General features: G+C 44.9%; 1 protein-coding gene across 3 annotated transcripts in view; it reads right to left on the minus strand.

The window, feature by feature from the left end:
- The window catches only part of LOC134945358 (BTB/POZ domain-containing protein KCTD5-like), a 67293-nt gene extending 46921 nt beyond the window's left edge, over positions 1–20372 (minus strand). Inside the window, exon 1 of one of the 3 annotated variants that reach the window (XM_063934572.1) lies at positions 20101–20372. In XM_063934572.1, coding sequence (XP_063790642.1) covers positions 20101–20322 — 222 coding nt within the window. In that variant the 5' untranslated portion in view covers positions 20323–20372. The remainder of the gene's footprint in view (positions 1–20100) is intronic. The other 2 variants (XM_063934574.1, XM_063934573.1) reach the window with 2 other exon arrangements.
- Between the last annotated feature and the right edge of the window lie 3832 nt (positions 20373–24204).

Genomic DNA, 24204 nt, shown 5'->3' on the forward strand with positions numbered 1-24204 from the left:
CATATACATTACATGTTCACTTTAATTTTTACCATATGGAATTTACAACTCCTAGGACATGCAATCGGGAGACGAGAAGCTACACAAACTCCCTTTTATGGCAATATGGTTAATAATTGGAGTACAAAAACAAATATTTACATGTAGTAAAATATCCGCAGACATGCAAATCAAGTAGTTTCAGAGTCTTTTGAATATGGTATACAAGGAAGATCACCATTAGTAAAAGGACAATACAATTTACATGATGGAAGTAGTTTCATGTCATTTCCTTACCCTGTCAGCAGTGATACATGCTCATTAAACAGTTTCCTACACTGCTGAAGTCACTGCTAGGCGTACAATGAGCAAGCTAATCACAGACTAATCGCTGCCACAAGTGCAGTTTTCAATGAAAGGTTAATAGGAAAGAAATGTAAGCTGCATTTAGGTCTGTCCAGTGCATCATACAATTAGCAATTAGTCATAGGTGACTATTCTGTAATCACACTTTATTTTGCCAGTACACTAAGCAAATATTAATCAGGCCAATGAACATATACAGAGAACTTGTATCACCTGAATGCAAGAAAACGCAAAATATATGCAGAGGGGAGAAGAAGGGATTTGGATGAGAAAGGATTTGTTGGGAAAACGTTTTCATTCATTTTAACTAACTTTGCCATGCTGACTTGAGTATAGAAATGCATTCCTTTAAAGCCATGTTACAGCCTTACTAGAGGAAAATATATGTTACACTGAACACTTCTCCTAATTGCACGAAGCAGCACAACAGGACATCATTTGTAAGGAGCAGAGCGATAGCATGAATAATGCAAAATGGCATTAATGGAAACAAGGAGAGTTTTGTCCTGGATAATAATGAAACGTAATAAACCTTTGATAAATAGGGCAAGAAGACTACTGAACCAAGCCCAGAGCGAGGCGTTCCAGCAATCGCTAGATGGCTGCAGTAATACAGCTAGATTCATAGGACATCAAGGAGTCTCTGTATTAAGCCCTGCAGAGTGATAAAGTACCAGCCAATCAGCTCCTAACTGCCATGTTACAGGATGTGTTTGAAAAACGACATTTAGAAACTGGTTGGTTAGTGCTTTATCTCTCGCCAAGGCTTTGCACATAGACCCCCAAGTGTCTACTGAACTTTATTTTGGGTATTAAGCAGAAAATAATAATAATTAAGTGTAATAATGTGGAAACCAGCTTAGTATTGTCACTAAATGCACAACTTCTATAAGATGCTGGACAAGACTCCTAGTAAACCATTTCTAATACATAATACAGGAAAAGGGCACTCCCTGTTTGTAACAATATTCCTTCAGAACCCTGCTGGACACATCCCAGTAAACAGATTACCATGGCAACCTAGAAATAAAACACTTTAGGGCCATAAGAGGGTGTGTTTTTAAAGCATGACAGGAAGCCAGTAGATGTCAGAATTAACTTCACTACACCTGGTCAGAACTAACAGAACTGTACTCGGGTGCACCAGTCCTGCGCCATTATACCACAGCTGGGCTGCACACAGTATAAAGGAACCAATGACACCTATATAGTATTTGCCTGTGTCCACCGTGTACAGGCACCAATACAGCCCGCAGGCAACCAGTGATACTAGCTGAACACCAGTGTTTCGCTACGGAATTCTAAGTATAATCACAAAGATGAAAAGAGTTGGTATTTAAGCAAATTTAGTAGTGCTTTTAAAATAGGCTCATTTGTGGTAGGATGGTATTGAGACCTGGTAGCAATAAAGTGTCCCTTCATGAAATCACCCAAGAAAACACCAAAACAATAAACTGATTTATTATATGGGAATCTGTAGTCTGTCTTATTTTCTGTACAATGGGATATACCTAAAGTTAACTGGTTAGTTTATCACAGAAGATCAGCAATTAGACTTACAACAGGACATGTCCGCCCACCGCTGCCAATCTTTGTCCATCTCTCCTTTCCTCCTATTGCTCTGAGGGGTTCGGCAATGTTTACTTCAAGTGACAGGTTAACCTCTGATAATTGTGACACTATCCTCTCCTGACTGGAAATAGATTGGTTAAGTACTTATATCTGATCTCTCTCTTTATTATATATAGAGATAAAGATGGCGGCACTCTGGAGACTTTGTTACAGTGAATCAAGTTGCTTCTTTATTTAATAAAAAAGCCACTTGATTCACTGAGTAACAAAGTCTCCAGAGTACAGCCTTCTTTCTATCTAATACACATGGGTCTAGTACCTAAGGAGGGCACCGGAGCATGCTAATTTCATTGAGTGCTGGGTCACTACTGAAGTACATATACATACATAAATCTCTATCTAATCTCTAGATATACAAGACAAATAGCACTGACGCCTCACAATCTCTTGAGCCATAAGGCTGGACTTCCTTGCCAATGGCAGTTGCAGAGTAGTCCATTATTCAAATAGGGAAGCCACACCCAGCAATGTTTGACGGCGTTTAGGGGTGGCAGTTGATGTGGCTACCCTATTTGAATAATTGACTGCTCTGCAATTGCCACTGGCAAGGAAGTCCAGGAGCAGAGCATTGTGTCCTACCCCATCCACGACTTGGTATCACCGACACAATGTGTTCTTTATAGCCCCGGCTGGGTGGGCTGTCTTAACTGTCCTATGTGAGGTGAAAATTCCAATAATTATATCACCCCTTTTGTGTGGATTTTTGAAAAATTCCTTCTTAGTGGATGCTTACATCATAAAAGCAAGCTACCGCTCAAATTTTAAGTTCCTAGCTCTTATGGTTCAAGAGATTTTGTGATGAGCCAGTGGCATTTGCTAAATAGTGTATTGCAAAACTGGTGACAGGCCAACGTTTCAGGGCCTGTAGCCCCTATGTCAAGGCATGTACGGGCCTCAAAACATTGGCCTGATGTGACCAGTTTTGCAATACACTACTGCTTATTTTTTACCTAATCCTGGAGTGCCGCTGTATTCTTGTTCCTATTCATCATTAGCTACCGCAGAGGGCACCTAGGTCTCTGAATTGTCAGCAGAGTGTGTCGGGCATTCAGACACCAATAAAATATTAAATAATGTACTTTACTTCCATGATTCATAAATGTACACTTCAGTTTCGAAGGTCTAGCTATCGTCTCTTTTCTAAGCAAGCATATTGCCAGGAAAGTCTTGCAGAAGCTTTTCATGTAATTATATTAATTTAGCCAACGAACATCTTGCTAAGGGGATTTTAACAAATTAAGAATTCCCAAGATACACCATTTCCCCTGTGTGATTTCTAGAATCTTGCAAGCAAGCATAATGAGTGTTATGAATGTGGTGGCCTGATAAACAGAAGTGATATCATCCAGCATCCACCAGCTGAGTCCTGGAAGCTGGTGGTGATACTGGTTAGGAAATACAGTTCTATCCATCCACCACACGATGAAGTCCTGGGCAGAATACCAAATTGCTAGCTTAAGCTGGCCATACACCTACAGATTAATGGTCAGATCTGGCTGGTTGGAATGAATCTGGTAATGGATGAGGGCAAATGACAATTGACCATGCGAAAGTACTTTTCAGAGAAACGCACAAAAAAATTATAAAAAAAAAAAAAAAAAAAAAAGGAGTTAAGCATTAGCACTGGATATGTCACTGGCATTAAACATTTTGAATAAAACCACTAGTTTAGATGCCTTTTCAGTTCCCAGTCTGTTTCGAAGCTTCGAATTAACTAAACCAAAAGAAGAAAAAATTCTTTCTACACTAGCTGAAGATAATTGAGCAGTCAGAAGTTGTTCAATAATGGGAAATACATTAGGTTTTGAGTTGAAGTAAACATGAAGATTAAACCATGAGGTTTTTTTCTGTGTATTGCCCATTTAATGTGTTGGTGTTTACTCTTTAAGACTAAGTGTTAACTGTGATTTTTTCCTGTCCTATGGGAATGTTGGGGCAGAAGCTTGATGCTAGGCAGAATTAGCACCTCTTATCTGATTCACCTCCCTATATCTTTGTTGTGTGTGATTTACTGCATTGGTTCAGCTTACTTAGATGAAGACCACAAGCATCAATAATGTGTAATAATACCAGGGATACCCTTACAATAGGCTATTTGGTTTTTTTTTTTAAATTACCCATTTGGTTTAAACTAAGGTGGTTTAAACCAGCCAAACCTGATGGGCAGCATTAGATAGGTTTAAGTGTAGTAGTATTAAACAGCTCTCACTGAAAAGGCCAGAAGGGAATCAGTATAATTTACTTACAGACAGGATGCTGGCTGTCCATATCCCGACAGCGGCACCACTGTTGCACCGGGATATCTCAGCTATCTGCCAAGACAACCGGCAGATTGACTGCATCCACACAGGAGACCATGTGTTGACTTAGTAGTTAATGTAATTTTGTGTGGCTCTCAGTGCCAGGCCTTTACTATATATGGTCAGACGATGACCATAACATTATATATATATATATATATATATATATATATATATATATATATATATATATATATATATATATATATATATATATATATATATATATATATATATATATATATATATATAGTTCCAATACGATCCGGCACTCACTATAAAAATCTTTCTGTCCCCGTTGCCCTCCGGAAAAGTACAGCCAGGCTGCCAACACATATACCGATGTCCGGCGGCACTCAGGTAAATAAGACACACAGACGCAGCCACTTAAGCCAACGTTTCAATGCTGTCGCATTTTCGTCAGGGCATTTACTGCCCTGACGAAAATGCGACAGCATTGAAACGTTGGCTTAAGTGGCTGCGTCTGTGTGTCTTATTTACCCGAGTGCCGCCGGACATCGGTATATATATATATATATATATATATATATACATATACATACATATATCTATATATCTATATAAATACATATATCTATATATATATATCTATCTATATATAAATACATACATATATCTATATATATCTATATATATATATATAAATACATACTTATATCTATATATATATATAAATACACATATATTAGTGATGAGATACATATATCTATATATATATAAATACACATATACATACATATATCTATATATAAATACACATATACATACATATATACATACAGTTTTTCAGCCACTGGCCAGCCTATAATGGTGCAAGTGACGCAGACATTCCGCACAAAAGGGAGGCAGCTCATTCAGTGTGGCCACCTGTTAAAGATCCCGTTCCCAGGTGTCAGGCAATGCTGCTGGTTAGAGTATAGCTAGCTTTTATTTCACTTCGCTCCATATAGCCCACTCCTGTGCTGGTGTTGGGCCCTAAATGCAGAGACGATCAAGGTGCGATTTGGCCACATACATAAAACGGCATGACATTACATGGTTTAACAATGTACAGCTGTTTAGAGCTACAATAACTATATTAATGAACATGCAGACTGGATGGGATGGACTCCCTTGTTTTAGAAGTGGCGGCGGTGCAGAGATGCAGTGTGATATGGTAGGAGAATGGACAACTGATGTACAAGTCCCTCTAATACCCCTTTCAGACTGACAAGAGCCGGGTCGCACACGGGAATGTGTACACAGGTGCTTCCCAGGTGCGACCCGGCTTGAGACCCCTTCAAAATGCACCGTCACATTATGGATCAAACCAGGGTCTACAGCAGATGACAGCAAAACATCTGCGTTAGGAAGAAAGGGGTGCCTGGTTTACAGTACTATGCCTGTAACTATGTACTAGCCATTGGCCTCTAGTTATTGACATACATGAATGTTACTAGATGCTTTACAATATTTTACCTTTAGTCCCAACAGGGTAAGCATTTGCCCATTATGTAGTAGTTTGTCCACTGGCATGTGAGATGTGATCACATTACAAAGAACATGCTCAGGCAATGACAGAAACAATCACTTAGATTTAGCAGAAATTAGAGGAAGATTCTGGGCTGCCAGCCAGATTGCAATGAAAGACAAATCACTCCTTCCCATTTGCCTTTACACAAAAGAGAGCGATCCAAATATACACTTCAATCAAAGCAGCTCATAACAAATATATCCGCTCGTCAGACACATGCAAAACCAAAAACCTCATTTCCATATCTAAACTAGTAGTTTACCACACAGTTTTCCATTTCACATATGGAAGACTCAAACGGCTTCACTGTAAGGATACATGTGTCTGACACACGATATATTGCTTTATTACAGGTCCACTGTTATACTACAAGTACCAGCATAACCTGTTTAACAGGTGTGAGACTGCCTACTTGTTTTAGAGCTGAAACACACCTAGTACATGGAGCCCAGCAACAGGCAATGCACAAAGTGATCTGATCTGTACACTAGCTGACCCCTTACTACTAGGGAGGCCAATCCCGGGCCTTTTTTTAAATCCAGGGTAGCAGGATTGAAAAAAGGTAAATCCCGGGATTTGGTTGAAGACCCACCCACCCCACACAAATACTCACCATCGTAGGTGGGAACTGGGCTTGCAGGCGGCGATGTGCAGTCCGGGCAGCTAGCTTCAGATTCATCATTGTGAGCAGCATGGTGCTGGTGGCGTGGGCTTCACACAGCGCGTGACCTCCGACATGTCATCACGCTGCACAGTATGCACTACGGGGGGAGGTGGGAGCCTGGCAGCGTCTGAGCAGGGGCTTGGCTATGTAAATAAGGACAAGGCTCTAAAACGTTATTAAAGTGGGCAGTGCAGCCCCCGCAGACATCACTGTTGGGGGCGTGGGCGGTCGGCGGCATCACTGTTGGGGACGTGCCCAGCAGCTTCCCCCAAGCGCTCTTCCGTAGTGTGAATGGATGCCACGGCACGGCATCTATACACGCTGGGAGAGCAGGAAGCGGGCAGGCTGTTTTAGCAGGGTGCCGCATAGAAAAATCGGGCAGGTCGCAGCACCTTGCTAAACCAGCCTAGCATGAACACTAACTATGGGGGGAGGGGGGGGGGGGGGAGAACATACTGAACTCATTTGTTAAGCTCCGAGTTATTCAATTGCCCATGCTGTAAAAACCATGGCTAGAGGATTTCTCCTGACAGTGCAAGCAGAAATCTGATGTAACCAGTGTCTAGGGCTAGTCGCAGTGCTATCATGTGTGCCAACAGCATTGCATCCACCACTTTTATAAAGGCTACCACAACTAAGCCCCAGTCAATAGACATGGTAAACCGCATTTCCCAATTTGCAGGGCGCTATGCAGACAACTGTACGGCTCATCCCTGGAGCTTTCCAAACTCGCTTTCGATTGAGTCCCCCCCACTTATAACATTTATCAATTACATTCTATAAAATGATAGGTAGAAGCTGGTAGGTTGCTATGGGCTACTTCTCCCTCTTTGTTTGATACTCCTGTATATAACAGTGTGATACAGTGGAGAAATTACCCAAAGTAACCAATCAGCTCCTGTCATTTATCTAGCACTGTTTTTGAAATGAAGTCCATTGGCTGCTTTGGGAAATTATCTCTCGCCAAGGTTTGATACATCTCCCCCTATATCAGCAGTTGAAGAAAAACGTAGGAAAAAGAAAGCTAAGGATAGCAGTGTTAAAGAAATAACTTCACTCCACAGGTATGAGCGCAAATTTTCTACTCCACAAGGGAGACTCCTAGAATACATACTGTTAAACAGCAGATTATTCTGTACTGTTCTTTGTTCGCTAAATGGCTATGATAAAAATCCTCCACACTGTAGCAACTCATTAAATGTAAAAGCAAAGTAGTACTACTGCCCTGAATTACACAAAAGCACCTCAACAAAAGTAATCCTCTACAGCTTATCCAGCATCCCATCTAGCTGGTTTCATGCACACTGAAGTAAAAAAATAAAACTAAAATAAATTATGTATATGCACTTTCAAAAGTGCCATTAGCCTCAAGAAAATAATGAATGCAAGCAATATGCAATTTTATAATGTATCCTGTTCTCAAGACAGACATATGGAAACATCACGTCATCCATGTTTTAAACAGACAGGTCTGAATTGTGGCGCTCCCACCTATCTTACATCTTTGCTCATTTAATGCAACTTTACAGCGCACTTTTTTCTATAGTTGAAGGCAGGCTTATTCCACAGGTGCTCTGGGAGGCCAAGAGCAGAATGTAGTCTGGTGTCAGGTGTTATTTGAAGCCAGTAAAAAGGTTATGAGGTCACATGCAGCATGTTTCCCATGGAAAACGCGGTAACACTACAGGCACACCAACACCGGTTATCAAGCATTTGCGGAAAAATAAAGTCACACCAGAATCACACAGTGACCGAGCAACATTATGTAGCAGCAAAGTTATACAGCCCCCTAATCTCATTTAATTGGACACCGTGCAAAGCCTGTAAAATAACAGAAGCTGCTTGGTTGGTAATTTCTCTTTCTCCAGGGTGGGCCTTCAACTGTTTTTCAGCATGCGTAAAAAGTGGGTGCCTGGCAGGAGCTATTCAATTGTTTTGCCATCGACGACCCCTTATTTCTGCTCCCAACTTCCTGAGGTGACTAGCAGAAATCTGCAAAAAATATGGCTTTTGGGCACTTAAACTGCCGTTTCGGCAGCGCCCCAAAAAATTTCGCTGGTTTACGCGTCTATCTGGTGCATTTGGATGTGATAAGTAGCAGTACTCACAGACTAGTTGAATATCACCAGTCAAGTGCCCAATACTTAGACATGCCCAAAAACAAATGCAATTCCCCCCAAGATTTGATATATCACCACCACATTTCAGTTAAGATTGGTTGCCTATTAGAAGATGGTTGATGACTTGCTATGCCTCCCATTTGATCAGGGTGAACAAGTGAGGGGGACTAAGCCATTTCCAGGATTTTAGGAGTGTACCGAGTACTGCCCCCCCCCCCCCCCCCCCCCCCCCCGTAGCAATTTGCTATAGATCACACCTTATATGAAGTGTTAAAGCTATAACAAAGAAGGGGAGAATGGCTTGCTCAGGAAGACTTCACCGTAAAGCTGCCCAGTCATGATGCCTTTATCAGATTCCTTACACCTCTTATACACTATGCATGCACACATACTGTACAGACACATTACTACAGGTATTTTTGTTTTACTCCTGTTGCAGTACAGCCATTTCATGTAACTGAGAAATAGTCAGCTGGAAATACACAACAGTGGTTACATTGCATTACTAAGGACTAAGCTCCCAGTATTTTCATTTGTTAGCATCAAAACCAAGGCAATTATCTAAGAGTGGCCTTGAGATAGTGGTACTGACAGTTGTCTTGGAGAACCTTTTCCCACACTCATGCAATCAACAGCAGTTTCTCCTTTTATGTAGAGATACTCCTACTCCTGGTCCCATAGTTCTGTTACGCTCACAGCCGCTGCGTCTGAACGCGCCGCCAACTATCTCTCTCATCCTAATGTGGGGATGTTTTCTGTGTTGCCATCTAATAGGCGTTATCGTTCTATTCTTTGTCGGGATAACCGGTTAAGGGGTAGCTTTTTCACAACAGCAGTAAACATGTTAAACCGGACAAAACCGAGATAAATTGATAATTGAGAATGTCTTGGTTTCAGGAGTGCTCTTTCTGTTCTCATGGTCTCTGTATATGCTTGCTTTTAGTTTCGTTGATTGTTCATGTATTTTTTTTCTTGAACTATTGATGACAATAAAGTATTATTATTATATTTCACTTTCTGCACTGTTTGTTCATCCTGATGAAGGGGATTTGTTCCCCGAAACGTTGATGTGATGTGATGATTTGAACACACACCTGTTTGCTTATGTATAAATAACTACAAATCCTGCAAAACCTTCTTGGAATCACTCTGTTTTGCTGAAACTAGACAATTGTTGATACTCTATCGCACTAATTTTACATTTTAAACAGACCAGAAAGTCACAATAGGAAACCTTAGCTACTACAATAAGGCCTTATACCCTTCGCCATCAATGTTAAGGGCCTTACACATTTAACGACCCGCCGCCGAGCTGCCCGATGGCGGATACGGCCGACCCAGCGGGGGGGGGGGGGGGGCAGTGAAGGGGGGAATGAAGGTCCTTTACTCCCCACCCCCAGCTCTATAGAAGTGCAGGCAAATATGGACAAGATCGTCCATATTGGCCTGCATTCACAACCGACGGGGCACCAGCGATGAACGAGCGCGGGGCCACGCATCGTTCATCACTGGTGCCTCCACACTGAAAGATATGAACGGTATCTAGTTCATTAATGAACAAGATCGTTCATATCTTTCAGTCAGATCGACCAGCGTGTAGGGCCTATTACACTTTTTTGTAATCTTTTAATGCTGATTGGGTGTTTGCTATTGAAGGTCACAAAGCATCAGCCTGTATTCCTGCCAGCCACAAAGGCTACCCGAAACAGGAGAGCGGCAATCCAGTAGTACATAAAAATTTATACATTTTGTGTATCCTGACAGTTATATCAGGCAGGCTTATGGTGCCCATACACTTATGAGATAATCGGTGCTATCCTTCGATTTCGACCACATCTGTGAGAGAAATCGAAGGATTGTATGCACATTTTAGGTACCTTGAGTTGCGATGCGCAGGCACGCTGGTCGAATATCACGTCTCAAGATATTATGTGCTGCACATATTTCTCGCATCGCAGTGCGATCGCATGTGGTTTCAAACCCACATGAGATATTGCACTGCAATGTGCGATGGGCACCCGCCAGGAGTTTCCAGAGGCCGCTCCCACTCGGCGGTGACGTGCCCATCACGCGATTACCATGCGATCTATCGCATGATCACATGGTAACAACATTGGCAGTTCAGGTGCGATTTGATCGCACCTGAACTGCCGGTGCGATGCCCCGCGATGTTACGTCGCACCGCACAAGTGTACGGCCAGCATTAGTGTCACATGACAGCAGCAGGTGAGGGAAACCATGATCCTTCCTTTAGCAACCTCAAGCTGTTGAATCATTACACAAAACATACTCTTATAGTAACACCGACAGAACAGAGTAGTGACCCAACTTATCAAAGTCTAACCAATCAGCATTGGGGAGAGCTCCCTCAAAATGCAGGGGGTCCTTACATGGGACCCATAGTGCTGTAAGCAGTTGACGACATCACATCAACACAAAGGGCCAGATTCAAATATCCCTCCCGCACTCCCTCCCACAGTTATTCTAATGTTGTTGCAGACGGGCACAACAAGTACATTTCAGCTCGCTACCCCCAGGGGCAGAGAGCTGAAATGCATGTGAAGAGACCCGTTTGGGTGCCCAAACAGGTCTTTTCATGATCACGTCCATTACTTTAGTTGGGTTTAGGTGCTTTGGACACCTAAACCAGACTAATGGGCGCGGTCAGTGGGGGCATTTGAATATCACCCTGCAATCTCCCCTCACTCTAGACGGTAGATCAGGGGTGCAATAAGACTTGAGTCCCCCATAAGTTTTATTACTCGGATGTTACATAGATAGTTCTCCACTAAACAGAGTATGATAGCTCTCTGATTATATACATTAGTAACTGGACTATTTGAGAAGCTACTGTCACTGGATTGTGAATAGATTCTTATGAGCAGTGACAAGCTCTCAACATAACTACCAGGTTACTACTGTTGCACCAAGATTGTTAATTTGCCAGCGGTTCTCTATTATTCAAATAAAGATAACAACTTGGCTGTCCAAATATCATGTAAGCTATTACTAGACCACTCTAGTTATGAGATATAGATAGAGAATATATATATGAATATATATATATACATACACACACACACACACACACACACACACACACACACACACACACACACACAGGTTGAGTATCCCCTATCCAAAATGCTTGGGACCAGAGGTATTTTGGATATGGGATTTTTCCGTATTTTGGAATAATTGCATACCATAATGAGATATCATGGTGAAGGGACCTAAATCTAAGCACAGAATGCATTTATGTTACATATACACCTTATACACACAGCCTGAAGGTCATTTTAGACAATATTTTTTATAACTTTGTGCATTAAACAAAGTGTGTCTACATTCACACAATTCATTTATGTTTCATATACACCTTATACACACAGCCTAAAGGTCATTTAATACAATATTTTTAATAACTTTGTGTATTAAACAAAGCTTGTGTACATTGAGCCATCAAAAAACAAAGGTTTCACTATCTCAGTCTCACTCAAAAAATGTATGTATGTATGTATGTATGTATGTATGTATGTATGTATATATAGAGAGATAGAGAGAGATAGAGAGATATCATTTGCTGGCATGAGGGGACAACTATACACAAATACTTCTATAATACACGCAGCCATAAAATATGCCTGAAAAACAGATTTTTATATCTGCTGTATCTTTAGGCAGTTTTGCAACTAGTCCCTAATACCCCTTTCACATCGCACAAATAACCCGGTATCGACACGGAAACGGGTTAGTGTGCGATGTGAAAGCTCCTTTGCTGAATTAGCGGGTCGCCTGACCCGGTAATTCAACCCGGTAAAAATAAGAATTTACTCACCGGTAATTCTATATCTCGTAGTCCGCAGTGGATGCTGGGTACTCCGTAAGGACCATGGGGAATAGACGGGCTCCGCAGGAGACTGGGCACTCTTAAAAGAAAGATTAGGTACTATATCTGGTGTGCACTGGCTCCTCCCTCTATGCCCCTCCTCCAGACCTCAGTTAAGGAAACTGTGCCCGGAAGAGCTGACATTACTAGGAAAGGATTTGGAATCCAGGGTAAGACTCATACCAGCCACACTGTACAACTTGTGATAACCATACCCAGTTAACAGTATGAACAACTGAGCCTCAGTCAACAGATGGCTCAAAACAATAACCCTTTAGGTAAGCAATAACTATATACATGTATTGCAGAGAGTCCGCACTTTGGGACGGGCTCCCAGCATCCACTACGGACTACGAGAAATAGAATTACCGGTGAGTAAATTCTTATTTTCTCTGACGTCCTAGTGGATGCTGGGTACTCCGTAAGGACCATGGGGATTATACCAAAGCTCCCAAACGGGCGGGAGAGTGCGGACGACTCTGCAGCACCGAATGAGCAAAGGCAAAGTCCTCCTCAGCCAGGGTATCAAACTTGTAGAATTTAGCAAATGTGTTTGAACCCGACCAAGTAGCAGCTCGGCAAAGTTGTAAAGCAGAGACCCCTCGGGCAGCCGCCCAAGAAGAGTCCACCTTCCTCGTGGAATGGGCTTTTACGGATTTAGGATGCGGCAATACTGCCGCAGAATGAGCTTGCTGAATCGTGTTACAGATCCAGCGCGCAATAGTTTGCTTTGAAGCAGGAGCACCCAGCTTGTTGGGCGCATGCAGGATAAACAGCGAGTCAAGTCTTCCTGACTCCAGCCGTCCTGGCTACATAGATTTTCAAAGCCCTGACTACATCTAGTAACTTGGAATCCTCCAAGTCCCGAGTAGCCGCAGGCACCACAATAGGTTGGTTCAAATTAAACGCTGATGCCACCTTAGGGAGAAATTGGGGACGAGTCCTCAATTCTGCCCTGTCCATTTGGAAGATCAGATAAGGGCTTTTACACGACAAAGCCGCCAATTCTGACACACGCCTAGCCGAAGCTAAGGCCAATAGCTTGACCACTTTCCACGTGAGATATTTTAGTTCCACGGTCTTAAGTGGCTCAAACCAGTGGGATTTCAGGAAATTCAACACAACGTTAAGATCCCAAGGTGCCACTGGAGGCACAAAAGGGGGGCTGAATATGCAGCACTCCCTTAACAAACGTCTGAACTTCAGGTAGTGAAGCCAGTTCTTTTTGAAAGAAAATAGATAGGGCCGAAATCTGGACCTTTATGGATCCTAATGTTAGGCCCATACTCACTCCGGACTGTAGGAAGTGCAGGAATCGACCCAGCTGGAATTCCTCTGTAGGGGCCTTCCTGGCCTCACACCAAGCAACATATTTTCACCATATACGGTGATAATGTTGTGCTGTCACATCTTTCCTAGCCTTTATCAGCGTAGGAATCACTTCATCTGGAATGCCCTTTTCCGTTAGGATCCGGCGTTCAACCGCCATGCCGTCAAACGCAGCCGCGGTAAGTCTTGGAACAGACAGGGCCCCTGCTGTAACAGGTCCTGTCTGAGAGGCAGAGGCCATGGTTCCTCTGAGATCATTTCTTGTAGTTCTGGGTACCAAGTTCTTCTTGGCCAATCCGGAACGATGAGTATAGTTCTTACTCCTCTCTTTCTTACTATCCTCAGTACCTTGGGTATGAGAGGAAGAGGAGGGAACACAGAAACCGACTGGTACACCCACGGTGTCACTAGTGCGTCCACAGCTATCGTCTGAGGGTCTCTTGACCTGGCGCAATATTTTTGTAGCTTTTTGTTGAGGCGGGATGCCAACATGTCCACCTGTGGCCGTTCCCAACGGTTTACAATCTGCGTGAAGACTTCTGGATGAAGTCCCCACTCTCCCGGGTGGAGGTCGTGCCTGCTGAGGAAGTCTGCTTCCCAGTTGTCCACTCCCGGAATGAACACTGCTGACAGTGCTAGCACGTGATTTTCCGCCCATCGGAGAATCCTTGTGGCTTCTGCCATCGCCATCCTGCTTCTTGTGCCGCCCTGGCGGTTTACATGGGCGACCGCCATGATGTTGTCTGATTGAATCAGCACTGGTTGGTTTTGAAGCAGGGGCTCTGCTTGACTCAGGGCGTTGTAAATGGCCCTTAGTTCCAGTATATTTATGTGTAGTGAAGTCTCCTGACTTGACCACTGTCCCTGGAAGTTCCTTCCCTGAGTGACTGCCACCCATCCTCTGAGGCTTGCGTCCGTGGTCACCAGGATCCAGTCCTGTATGCCGAATCTGCGGCCCTCGAGAAGATGAGCACTCTGCAGCCACCACAGCAGAGACACCCTGGCCCTTGGGGACAGGGTGATCAACCGATGCATCTGAAGATGCGATCCGGACCATTTGTCTAACAGATCCCGCTGAAAGATCCTTGCTTGGAACCTGCCGAAGGGAATTGCTTCGTAAGAAGCCACCATCTTTCCCAGGACTCACGTGCAGTGATGCACCGACACCTGTTTTGGTTTCAGGAGGTCCCTGACCAGCGATGACAATTCCTGGGCCTTCTCCACCGGGAGAAACACCTTCTTTTGTTCTGTGTCCAGAATCATGCCCAGGAAGAGCAGACGCGTCGCAGGAATCAGCTGCGACTTTGGGATATTCAGAATCCAGCCGTGCTGTTGCAACACTTCCCGAGAAAGTGCCACGCTGACTAACAACTGCTCTCTGGACCTTGCCTTTATAAGGAGATCGTCCAAGTACGGGATAATTATAACTCCCTTCTTCCGAAGGAGTATCATAATTTCGGCCATTACCTTGGTAAATACCCTCGGTGCCGTGGACAGACCAAACGGCAACGTCTGGAATTGGTAATGACAGTCCTGTACCATAAACCTGAGGTACTCCTGGTGAGTTGGGTAAATGGGGACATGCAGATAAGCGTCCTTGATGTCCAGTGACACCATAAAATCCCCCTCTTCCAGGCTCGCAATAACCGCACTGAGCGATTCCATTTTGAACTTGAACTTCCTTACATAAGTGTTCATGGATTTCAAATTTAGAATGGGTCTCACCGAACAGTCTGGTTTCGGTACCACAAACATTGTGGAATAGTAACCCCGTCCCTGTTGAAGGAGGGGAACCTTGATTATCACCTGCTGAAGGTACAGCTTGTGAATAGCCGCCAGCACTACCTCCCTTTCCCTGGGAGCCGCTGGCAAGGCTGATTTGAGTTAACGGCGAGGAGGAGTCGCCTCGAACTCCAGCATGTATCCCTGAGATACCACTTGTAGAACCCAGAGATCCACCTGTGAGCGAACCCACTGGTCGCTGAAGTCCGGAGACACGCCCCCACCGCACCTGGCTCCACCTGTGGTGCCCCAGCGTCATGCGGTGGACTTAGTGGAAGCAGGGGAGGAATTTTGTTCCTGGGAACTGGCTGTCTGGTGCAGCTTTTTCCCTCTACCCCTGCCTCTGGGCAGAAAGGATGCGCCTCTGACCCGCTTGCCTTTCTGAGGCCGAAAGGACTGTACTTGATAATACGGTGCTTTCTTAGGCTGTGAGGAAACCTGAGGTAAAAAAGTCGACTTCCCAGCTGTTGCTGTGGATACGAGGTCCGAGAGACCGTCCCCAAACCATTCCTCACCCTTATAAGGCAAAACCTCCATGTGCCTTTTAGAATCAGCATCACCTGTCCATTGCCGAGTCCATAATACTCTCCTGGCAGAAATGGACATTGCATTAATTCTAGATGCCAGCCGGCAAATGTCCCTCTGTGCATCCCTCATATACAAGACAACGTCCTTTATATGCTCTATGGTTAGCAAAATAGCATCCCTGTCGAGGGTATCAATGTTGTCTGACAGGGTATCAGACCATGCTGCTGCAGCACTACACATCCATGCTGAAGCAATAGCAGGTCTCAGTATAGTACCTGAGTGTGTATTTACAGACTTCAGGATAGCCTCCTGCTTTCTATCTGCAGGCTCCTTTAGGGCGGCCGTATCCTGAGACGGCAGTGCCGCCCTTTTAGATAATCGTGTGAGCGCCTTGTCCACCCTAGGGGGATGTCTCCCAGCGTAACCTATCCGTTGGCAGGAAAGGGTACGCCATCAGTAACCTCTTAGAAATCACTAGTTTCTTATCAGGGGAACACCACGCTTCTTCACACAATTCATTTAATTCATCAGATGGGGGAAAAGTCACTGGCTGCTTTTTCTCCCCAAACATAATACCCTTTTTAGTGGTAACCGGGTTAATGTCAGAAATGTGCAATACATTTTTCATATAACGTAATCATGCATCGATTGGCCCTTGTGGACTGTACATTTGTCTCATCCTCGTCTACACTGGAGTCAGACTCCGTGTCGACATCTGTGTCTGCCATCTGAGCTAGCGGGCGTTTTTGAGCCCCTGATGGCCTCTGAGACGCCTGGGCAGGCGCGGGCTGAGATGCCGGCTGTCCCAAGGCTGTTACGTCATCGAACCTTTTATGTAAAGAGTTGACACTGTCTGTTAATACCTTCCACATATCCATCCACTCTGGTGTCGGCCCCGTAGGGGGCGACATCACACTTATCGGCTCCTGCTCCGCCTCCACGTAGCCCTCATCAAACATGTCGACACAGCCGTACCGACACACCGTACACACACAGGGAATGCTCTGACTGAGGACAGGACCCCACAAAGTCCTTTGGGGAGACAGAGAGAGAGTATGCCAGCACACACCACAGCGCTATATAACACAGGGATTTCTACTATACTGTGATTTTTCCCAATAGCTGCTAATACACAAATTGCGCCTAAATTTATGTGCCCCCACTCTCTTTTTTACCCTTGTCGTACTGGGTACTGCAGAGGAGAGCCTGGGGAGCGTCCTTCCAGCGGAGCTGTGAAGAGAAAATGGCGCTGGCTGTGCTGAGGAAGATAGCCCTGCCCCCTCAGCGGCGGACTTCTCCCGCTTTTTATAATGTTAATGGCGGGGGGTTTTGCACATATACAGTGTTATACACTGTATTATGTGCTAATTTATGCCAAAAGGTAAACTAATTGCTGCCCAGGGCGCCCCCCCAGCGCCCTGCACCCAACAGTGACCGGAGTGTGTGGTGTGCTATGGGAGCAATGGCGCACAGCTGCAGTGCTGTGCGCTACCTTAATGAAGACAGGAGTCTTCAGCCGCCGTTTTTCATCTTTATCTTCCGTCTTCTGGCTCTGCAAGGGGGACGGCGGCGCGGCTCCGGGAACGGACGATCGAGGTCGGGCCCTGTGTTTGATCCCTCTGGAGCTAATGGTGTCCAGTAGCCTTAGAAGCACAAGCTAGCTGCAAGCAGGAAGGTTTGCTTCTCTCCCCTCAGTCCCTCGTAGCAGTGAGTCTGTTGCCAGCAGATCTCACTGAAAATAAAAAACCTAACAAACTTTTTCTAGTGAACTCAGGAGAGCCCACTAGGTGCATCCAGCTCTGGCCGGGCACAGATTCTAACTGAGGTCTGGAGGAGGGGCATAGAGGGAGGAGCCAGTGCACACCAGATATAGTACCTAATCTTTCTTTTAAGAGTGCCCAGTCTCCTGCAGAGCCCGTCTATTCCCCATGGTCCTTACGGAGTACCCAGCATCCACTAGGACGTCAGAGAAAAAGGGTTATTACCGGGTTGAATACCGGGTCAGGTGCAGTGTGAATGGGAGCCGTTCCGATGCGACACAGCTCCCATTCACAGCATAGGGAGAGGCGGCGCAGGAGATGAGCTCATCTCCCAGCGCCGCCTCCACCCCCGCCCCTGCTGCTTCGCCCCCCGCTGCTATGGCAACCGACCCGGTATATTGCCAGGTCGGAAAGCCAGCAAAGGAGCGCAAATGCCGGATCCCACCCGGTAAGGACACGTTTCTCTTACCGGGTGGGATCCGGCATTTGCCATCTGAAAGCAGCATAAGTAACTGCGTGCCACCGAGTGATCAGGATCGTTTTAGGACTGTGCTGGAAGGTAATTTAGGAAAACAAAATATAGGAGAGTCTTCCACATTTCTAAGTATGCCCCCACATCCGGATATGGAACTGCCCTTGAACTTCGATATGTCTTTATTTTTGCAGACCACCACCAGTGCAGAGGACTGTCACTAAGAGCTGTGCTATGTCCACCTAGATGTCACCACCCTACTGCTTAGACAAGTTGTTCTCAAACTGTGTGCCTAGGCACCCTGGGGTGCCCGGGACACTTTCAGGGGAGCCTCAGGTTGGTTGTCCAAGTCCAACCTACGTTTTTTATGGTCAATATAATAAAGTAAAACTAGGGCTGGTAGCTGCCAATAATAAAATATGTGGACACACAAACAAATCTTGTCCCTCACCACATAACTGAACCTAAGGATGATATATAAACACAAGTAATTTAAATTTATATTTTGTTCTAAATAACGCAATAAGAAATCTAGACTAGGGGTGCCCTGAAAAATATTCAGATACTAGGGCACCATGTTTGGGAACCACTTGGGTTTGTCACAACCACCTCCATTCCAGTGCTCTTCTAGAACACCATGGCAAAAAACAGTGCTCCGCGGAGGAGGATGTGAACATGCGGACAATCTAGAAGGTGTCCATACTCAAACCTCCATTCTCCTCTACAATGGGAAAATACAAAAAACATTAGTCAAAGTAAACCTGGGAATACCAGCTGCATAAAGTGGGCGAATAATCTAGGATTATAGAACCCTAATCCACCCGAGAGAATCAAGCTTGTGTAACACAGATGTCACTGTCCCAGCTGGTGCGATTGCTGGAAGAACAGGCATATGACAGAACAGAATTTGTGGTGGACTACTTTCAATTAGTTACTGATTAGCCTCATTAGTAGTCTGGGGTAATATGCATATTGGGGGGGGGGGGGGGGGGGGGGGGTTAGCTGTACACACGATAACTCCATGTCACGCGTGTAGAAACCAGTTAGACACAATCTAATCTACACAAGTCACATTCCTGCCAGAGGGGTTACATGACTGCTATTGCTGCATTTAAACATAAACACCGCCAAATCTCCACCAATTACTGACCACAAACTCCGCACCCTCCTACCCTCATCACAAGTGGCACAACAATTGTAAGTTTATAGTACAAAGTATTATACTCTAAAATGCACAGATCTTATGCCAAGGGCAGACATCCACTGCAGTCTCAGGAGAAAAAATATAAATAAACTCAAATTCTGCCTTCATACACCAGTTACAAAAACTCACTTTCCCCTACCCAGGCTTTATATACTAAGCAGCGTCCCAGTAAACTAGCAGTACTGGCACAAAACAGCCCCTAATATTACCCCAGGTGACATTCATATGCCACCAAGCCCACACTGCCCTCCTCCCGATGGGGAACTACAAGTCTCAGCACACCACCCTGCAATCTCTGGAGCCACAGCGGCGGCAGAGCCCCAGGCTGCCCATCTCTACACCATATTGGCCCTCACTGATCCCTACCCCAGGAAACACCCACCGATCCCTACGCCTGTGTACACCCACCGATCCCTACGCCTGTGTACACCCACCGATCCCTACGCCTGGGTACACCCACCGATCCCTACGGCATGTAACACTCCCTGATCCCTACGCCGGAGGCCAGCAGCAGCCTCACCCCTCCCCGCCCGGGCCGTACCTTGTCCGAGTCCAGGTCGGGGTCCGCCTGGCACAGCCGGTACAGGAAGGATTTCGGGTCCCTGCACAGAGTTTGCCGCGTTGTCAGGAAACACGTCCCGCCGACATTCAGCCGGACCCACTTGGACACACTGCCCGGCGTGCTCCCCCTCTCCCCCGGGGCAGCGCACCGCCTGCACACGGCCGGCCCGGAGCCGTTCAGCTCGCAGCTATTCTCCGCCATGTCCGTCACCGCTCTCGCTCTGCAGCTGACAGCAGCCCCGGAAGCGTCCGTGCTTTATTAGCTTCCCCCCTCCTGCTGCCTCGGCGCTGGTGACGCCTCACCGGAAGCGGCAGTGCCCTGACTGCAGTGGGATGTAGAAGTTACCGCACCGTGCACTGCTCTCTCTGCACTGTCACCAGCAGGGGAGACTGGTATACACACACTATGTAATACTGAGACACACCGACCCCTTCTCTCTCAACGAGGTTGAAGTTAGCTTCTTATTCGGCCAGCTTCTTATTCACTTCTTATTCAAACTCCAGCTTCTTATTCAGATCATTCAGTTTTGCAAGGGTTAATGAGTCTTCGGCAACAAATTTGACACCTGAAATCAACAGAGGAGGGTCCCTTGCATATGACCGACATGTACTTTGCCTTGCCCAATGCTGTTTTGGGTATGATATACACTGGCAAAGTGGGCACATACACCATATTTTGCCATTTTGAATAAGTAGCTGTAGTTTTGCAAGGGTTAACTAGTCTTTGGCCACAAATTTGACACCTGAACTTGCATAAGGCCCACTTTTATTTTGCCTGGCCCAACGCTGGTTTGGGCATGAAATACACTGGCAAAGAGGGCACACACACACCATATTATAATTTACCATTATGAATAAGTAGCTGTAGTTTCTCTTACGTCCTAGAGGATGCTGGGGACTCTGTATGGACCATGGGGATAGACGGGCTCCGCAGGAGACATGGGCACTGATAAAGCTAAATATTTATCGTATATAAAACACTTTAAGAGGTCTAAGAACACTGTACGCTATCTACGTAAGAAGTACCGTAAGGGTACGCAAGTTGTGTAGCGATCGCTCAACCGTAGTCGAGACGCTCAAGCGTCACGTTCGCTTACGGCCCAGTGATCACAGGCAGGCACGCTATTGGCTGCCGACTAACGTAATGATTCGCTATAGAGTAGCGTACGCTCGGGACCACGAGGAGATCACCAGCGGTGCAGACGCTTACAACGTTTAAACCTTTATATCTATACCTTTAACAATGAGATACACAGTATACCTTAGTGTAGAGACAGAGTGTAAGTGCAACCTGGTGTAACCTGATTAACTACAAAGCTGCTTGAGCGTCACCGATGCTCAGAGAATACTTAACACTATAAAGAATACACAGATACCTGGGCTTAGGGTCCAAAACCTATTATATGTATTTTAACTATTATACTTGCAAAAGGAATCAGAGTACAAATGATACACTACAATATAACATAAACCAACTAACCAGATAACTACACTGGAAATACAATACAATACAATTAAAGGAAAATACGAGAGAAAGAGTAGAGAGAGAGAGAGATGGCTCACAGTAAGACAATATGATTACGGAGAAAACTTACGCACAAGGGGAACGATCGCATGCGCCTCGATATCCAGCTCCCGATTATCAGCAATGAGAACCGTTGATGAGAGTGAATCTGGATATGGTCGGCCTGCCTATTTATGCCCCTCACACAATACAATTCAATGGTCCCTACAATCTCATTGTCCATTGGACACAGGAATTCGGCTTCGCATTATAACAAAAGGTCATAGGTTGATTCATACAGGTGGGCTGTGACTGTTTCCAACTGTTCAGGTGGGTGGGATACTGGGTTTCCCGCCGCATGACTAAGTAAGAACAAATAATAGTAAATGGACATAAACTTCTTATGTCCATAACTATTCGCACGAGCGATTAATCCGCTCCAAACCAACACCGGAATATTGCTATTTAAATACTCTTCCGATGGGTACCAAACACTACTGTATGACCCCTGTTAGACCCTTCGTACAATACAAAGAGGAATCTCTCCGTTCAGGAACATGCTATGTTAACCAAACTTTCAGAATCTATCAAAGGGACCATGATCTATAAAATACCTTATTAGTGAAAATATGTAACGATTGAGTCGCACGCTACGACTACACAAACTTTACCGTAAATACGCATACCGAGCACCAGCGGGTGCACGCAACAGCGGGTATGCGCACTCACGGGAGAGCGCACGCATGCGCAGCGCGGACCTGAATGAGGTGCAAATATGGCAGTGTGCATAGAGATATTTTTCTGACTTTGACAGTCCACCCTTTGGCAGTCAATAATAACTGCCACCTTCTAAAACATTTCAAAAGGAGAAAAATATATGTCAGGGGTTAATTCATTTCCATGGTTGGGTAAGGGAGGAGAGAGGAGTAGGTGTGAAGAGGGTATGACCTAGTGAGATAGCAGAAGCATGTGTGTATGAGTCCATGTTTGGGGGGGTCATGTATCATCGTGCCGTACGTGTTGTAAATCAAGCTTCGAGGTATTGCGAAGTATACATTTGAATTCCTTCTTATCCCGTGGTACGGGTCTGTGGATGGGCTGTCAAACTTTACCGAGCTCTTTTCGGATTTTGAACAAAATGGGGAGCACATTTTAGTTGATGATACATGAATGGGGGAATATGTGATTGCTGATATCTGTGCCTGTATTCCCTATACTATGTGTGTCATTACCTGAGGGTTGTAGAAATGAAGAAAAGACATAATTACGGTAAATGCGGTGGTATTCTATGTCAGGTTAATGTACATCTGTCGGTTGAAGTTTTGTTCGGTATCAGTTGAAAGTCGTTTTCTTTGCGCTGTGTTGCCCATTAGGTGTGAGCAAAAAGCTTTGTCAATGCCATTAGATTTACAAAAAAATGTTGGGCTAGCGTAAGTTTAAGAATTCTAGGGAAACTGGGGATCCATGGCAAAGTTCATCAAATGTCCGTATCTCAAGTGGTCAAAACTTCTTCTTTGGTCAATCCGTTGTCTGTATAGCGTCTCGTCAACTTCCTCGTCCAAGGGGGTCTTTTTATCTTGGAGAAAAGCAGAAAAACAGGTGAAAGAAACGGACCGTATAATCGCATTTTCATTACATCATTGTTTCTATCATTGGGTCATAAATCAAATCCAGGTTAATTACAGTTTCCTCACTCCTCAAACTCATTACCCTGGTACGATGTTTGCACTTCATTAAAGCCTGACCGCATCTAAATATCAATCCAATCGATATGACAACACCTAAGATACATAGGAGAAACTTCCCAACATCCATTATGACTCCTTGAGCCCAGTCTCCCAAACCGGAGAACCAATTTCGCGGGTTCAACCATGACACCCAACCAGTCAGCTCATTACCTACAGCAGCAAGAGTGAGATTGTGTTTTCGGCGAAATTCCCACTTCAATTGGAGAATATCGTCCATCTTTTGGTCTATGACCTCGACCGGATCCTCGGTGCTATTCGTGATATACGTGCAACACTTCACGCCGTACTGTGTTGCTAATGTAACACAATATCCGCCTGTCACTGCTGTGAGGTAATTAAGAACCATTCTATGCTGCACCAGTTCTGTTTTATAAGCTTGAAGTTCCCTTCCAGTATATCTAAACGTGTCATCATACATTTCAGTGATATTATCTAACAAATTTGCGAGCGCCGATATGTATTTATAATTTAGCACTCCTCTAGCGGTGCGGGTGAAATCTAACGCGATTAAGAATTGAATCCCGGTGGATTCACTTATCAGATCAGAGGCCGGATGCTCTGTCTTCTCTATCAGGTGCCTTTTAACAACGTGCTCGTAATGGGTGTGAGTATAAGGAGCTTGGGCACCACGATGTATGTCTTTCATTTTATCATGTGTTACAGTCATTACTTCAGGCAATACTTTTCCAATATAACACAATCCTTCAGAGTTTGGGGCAAGCCACTTGTACGCCTTTCTCCCGCATATGAAATATGCATCATCGGGGAGAACATATGGGACGGAGAAGGACATAACCATATTACACACCTTCCAGGTGAACTCTCCTAACCC

The sequence above is a fragment of the Pseudophryne corroboree genome, chromosome 7 (assembly GCF_028390025.1).
Source record: "Pseudophryne corroboree isolate aPseCor3 chromosome 7, aPseCor3.hap2, whole genome shotgun sequence".
NCBI classification, from domain to species: domain Eukaryota; kingdom Metazoa; phylum Chordata; class Amphibia; order Anura; family Myobatrachidae; genus Pseudophryne; species Pseudophryne corroboree.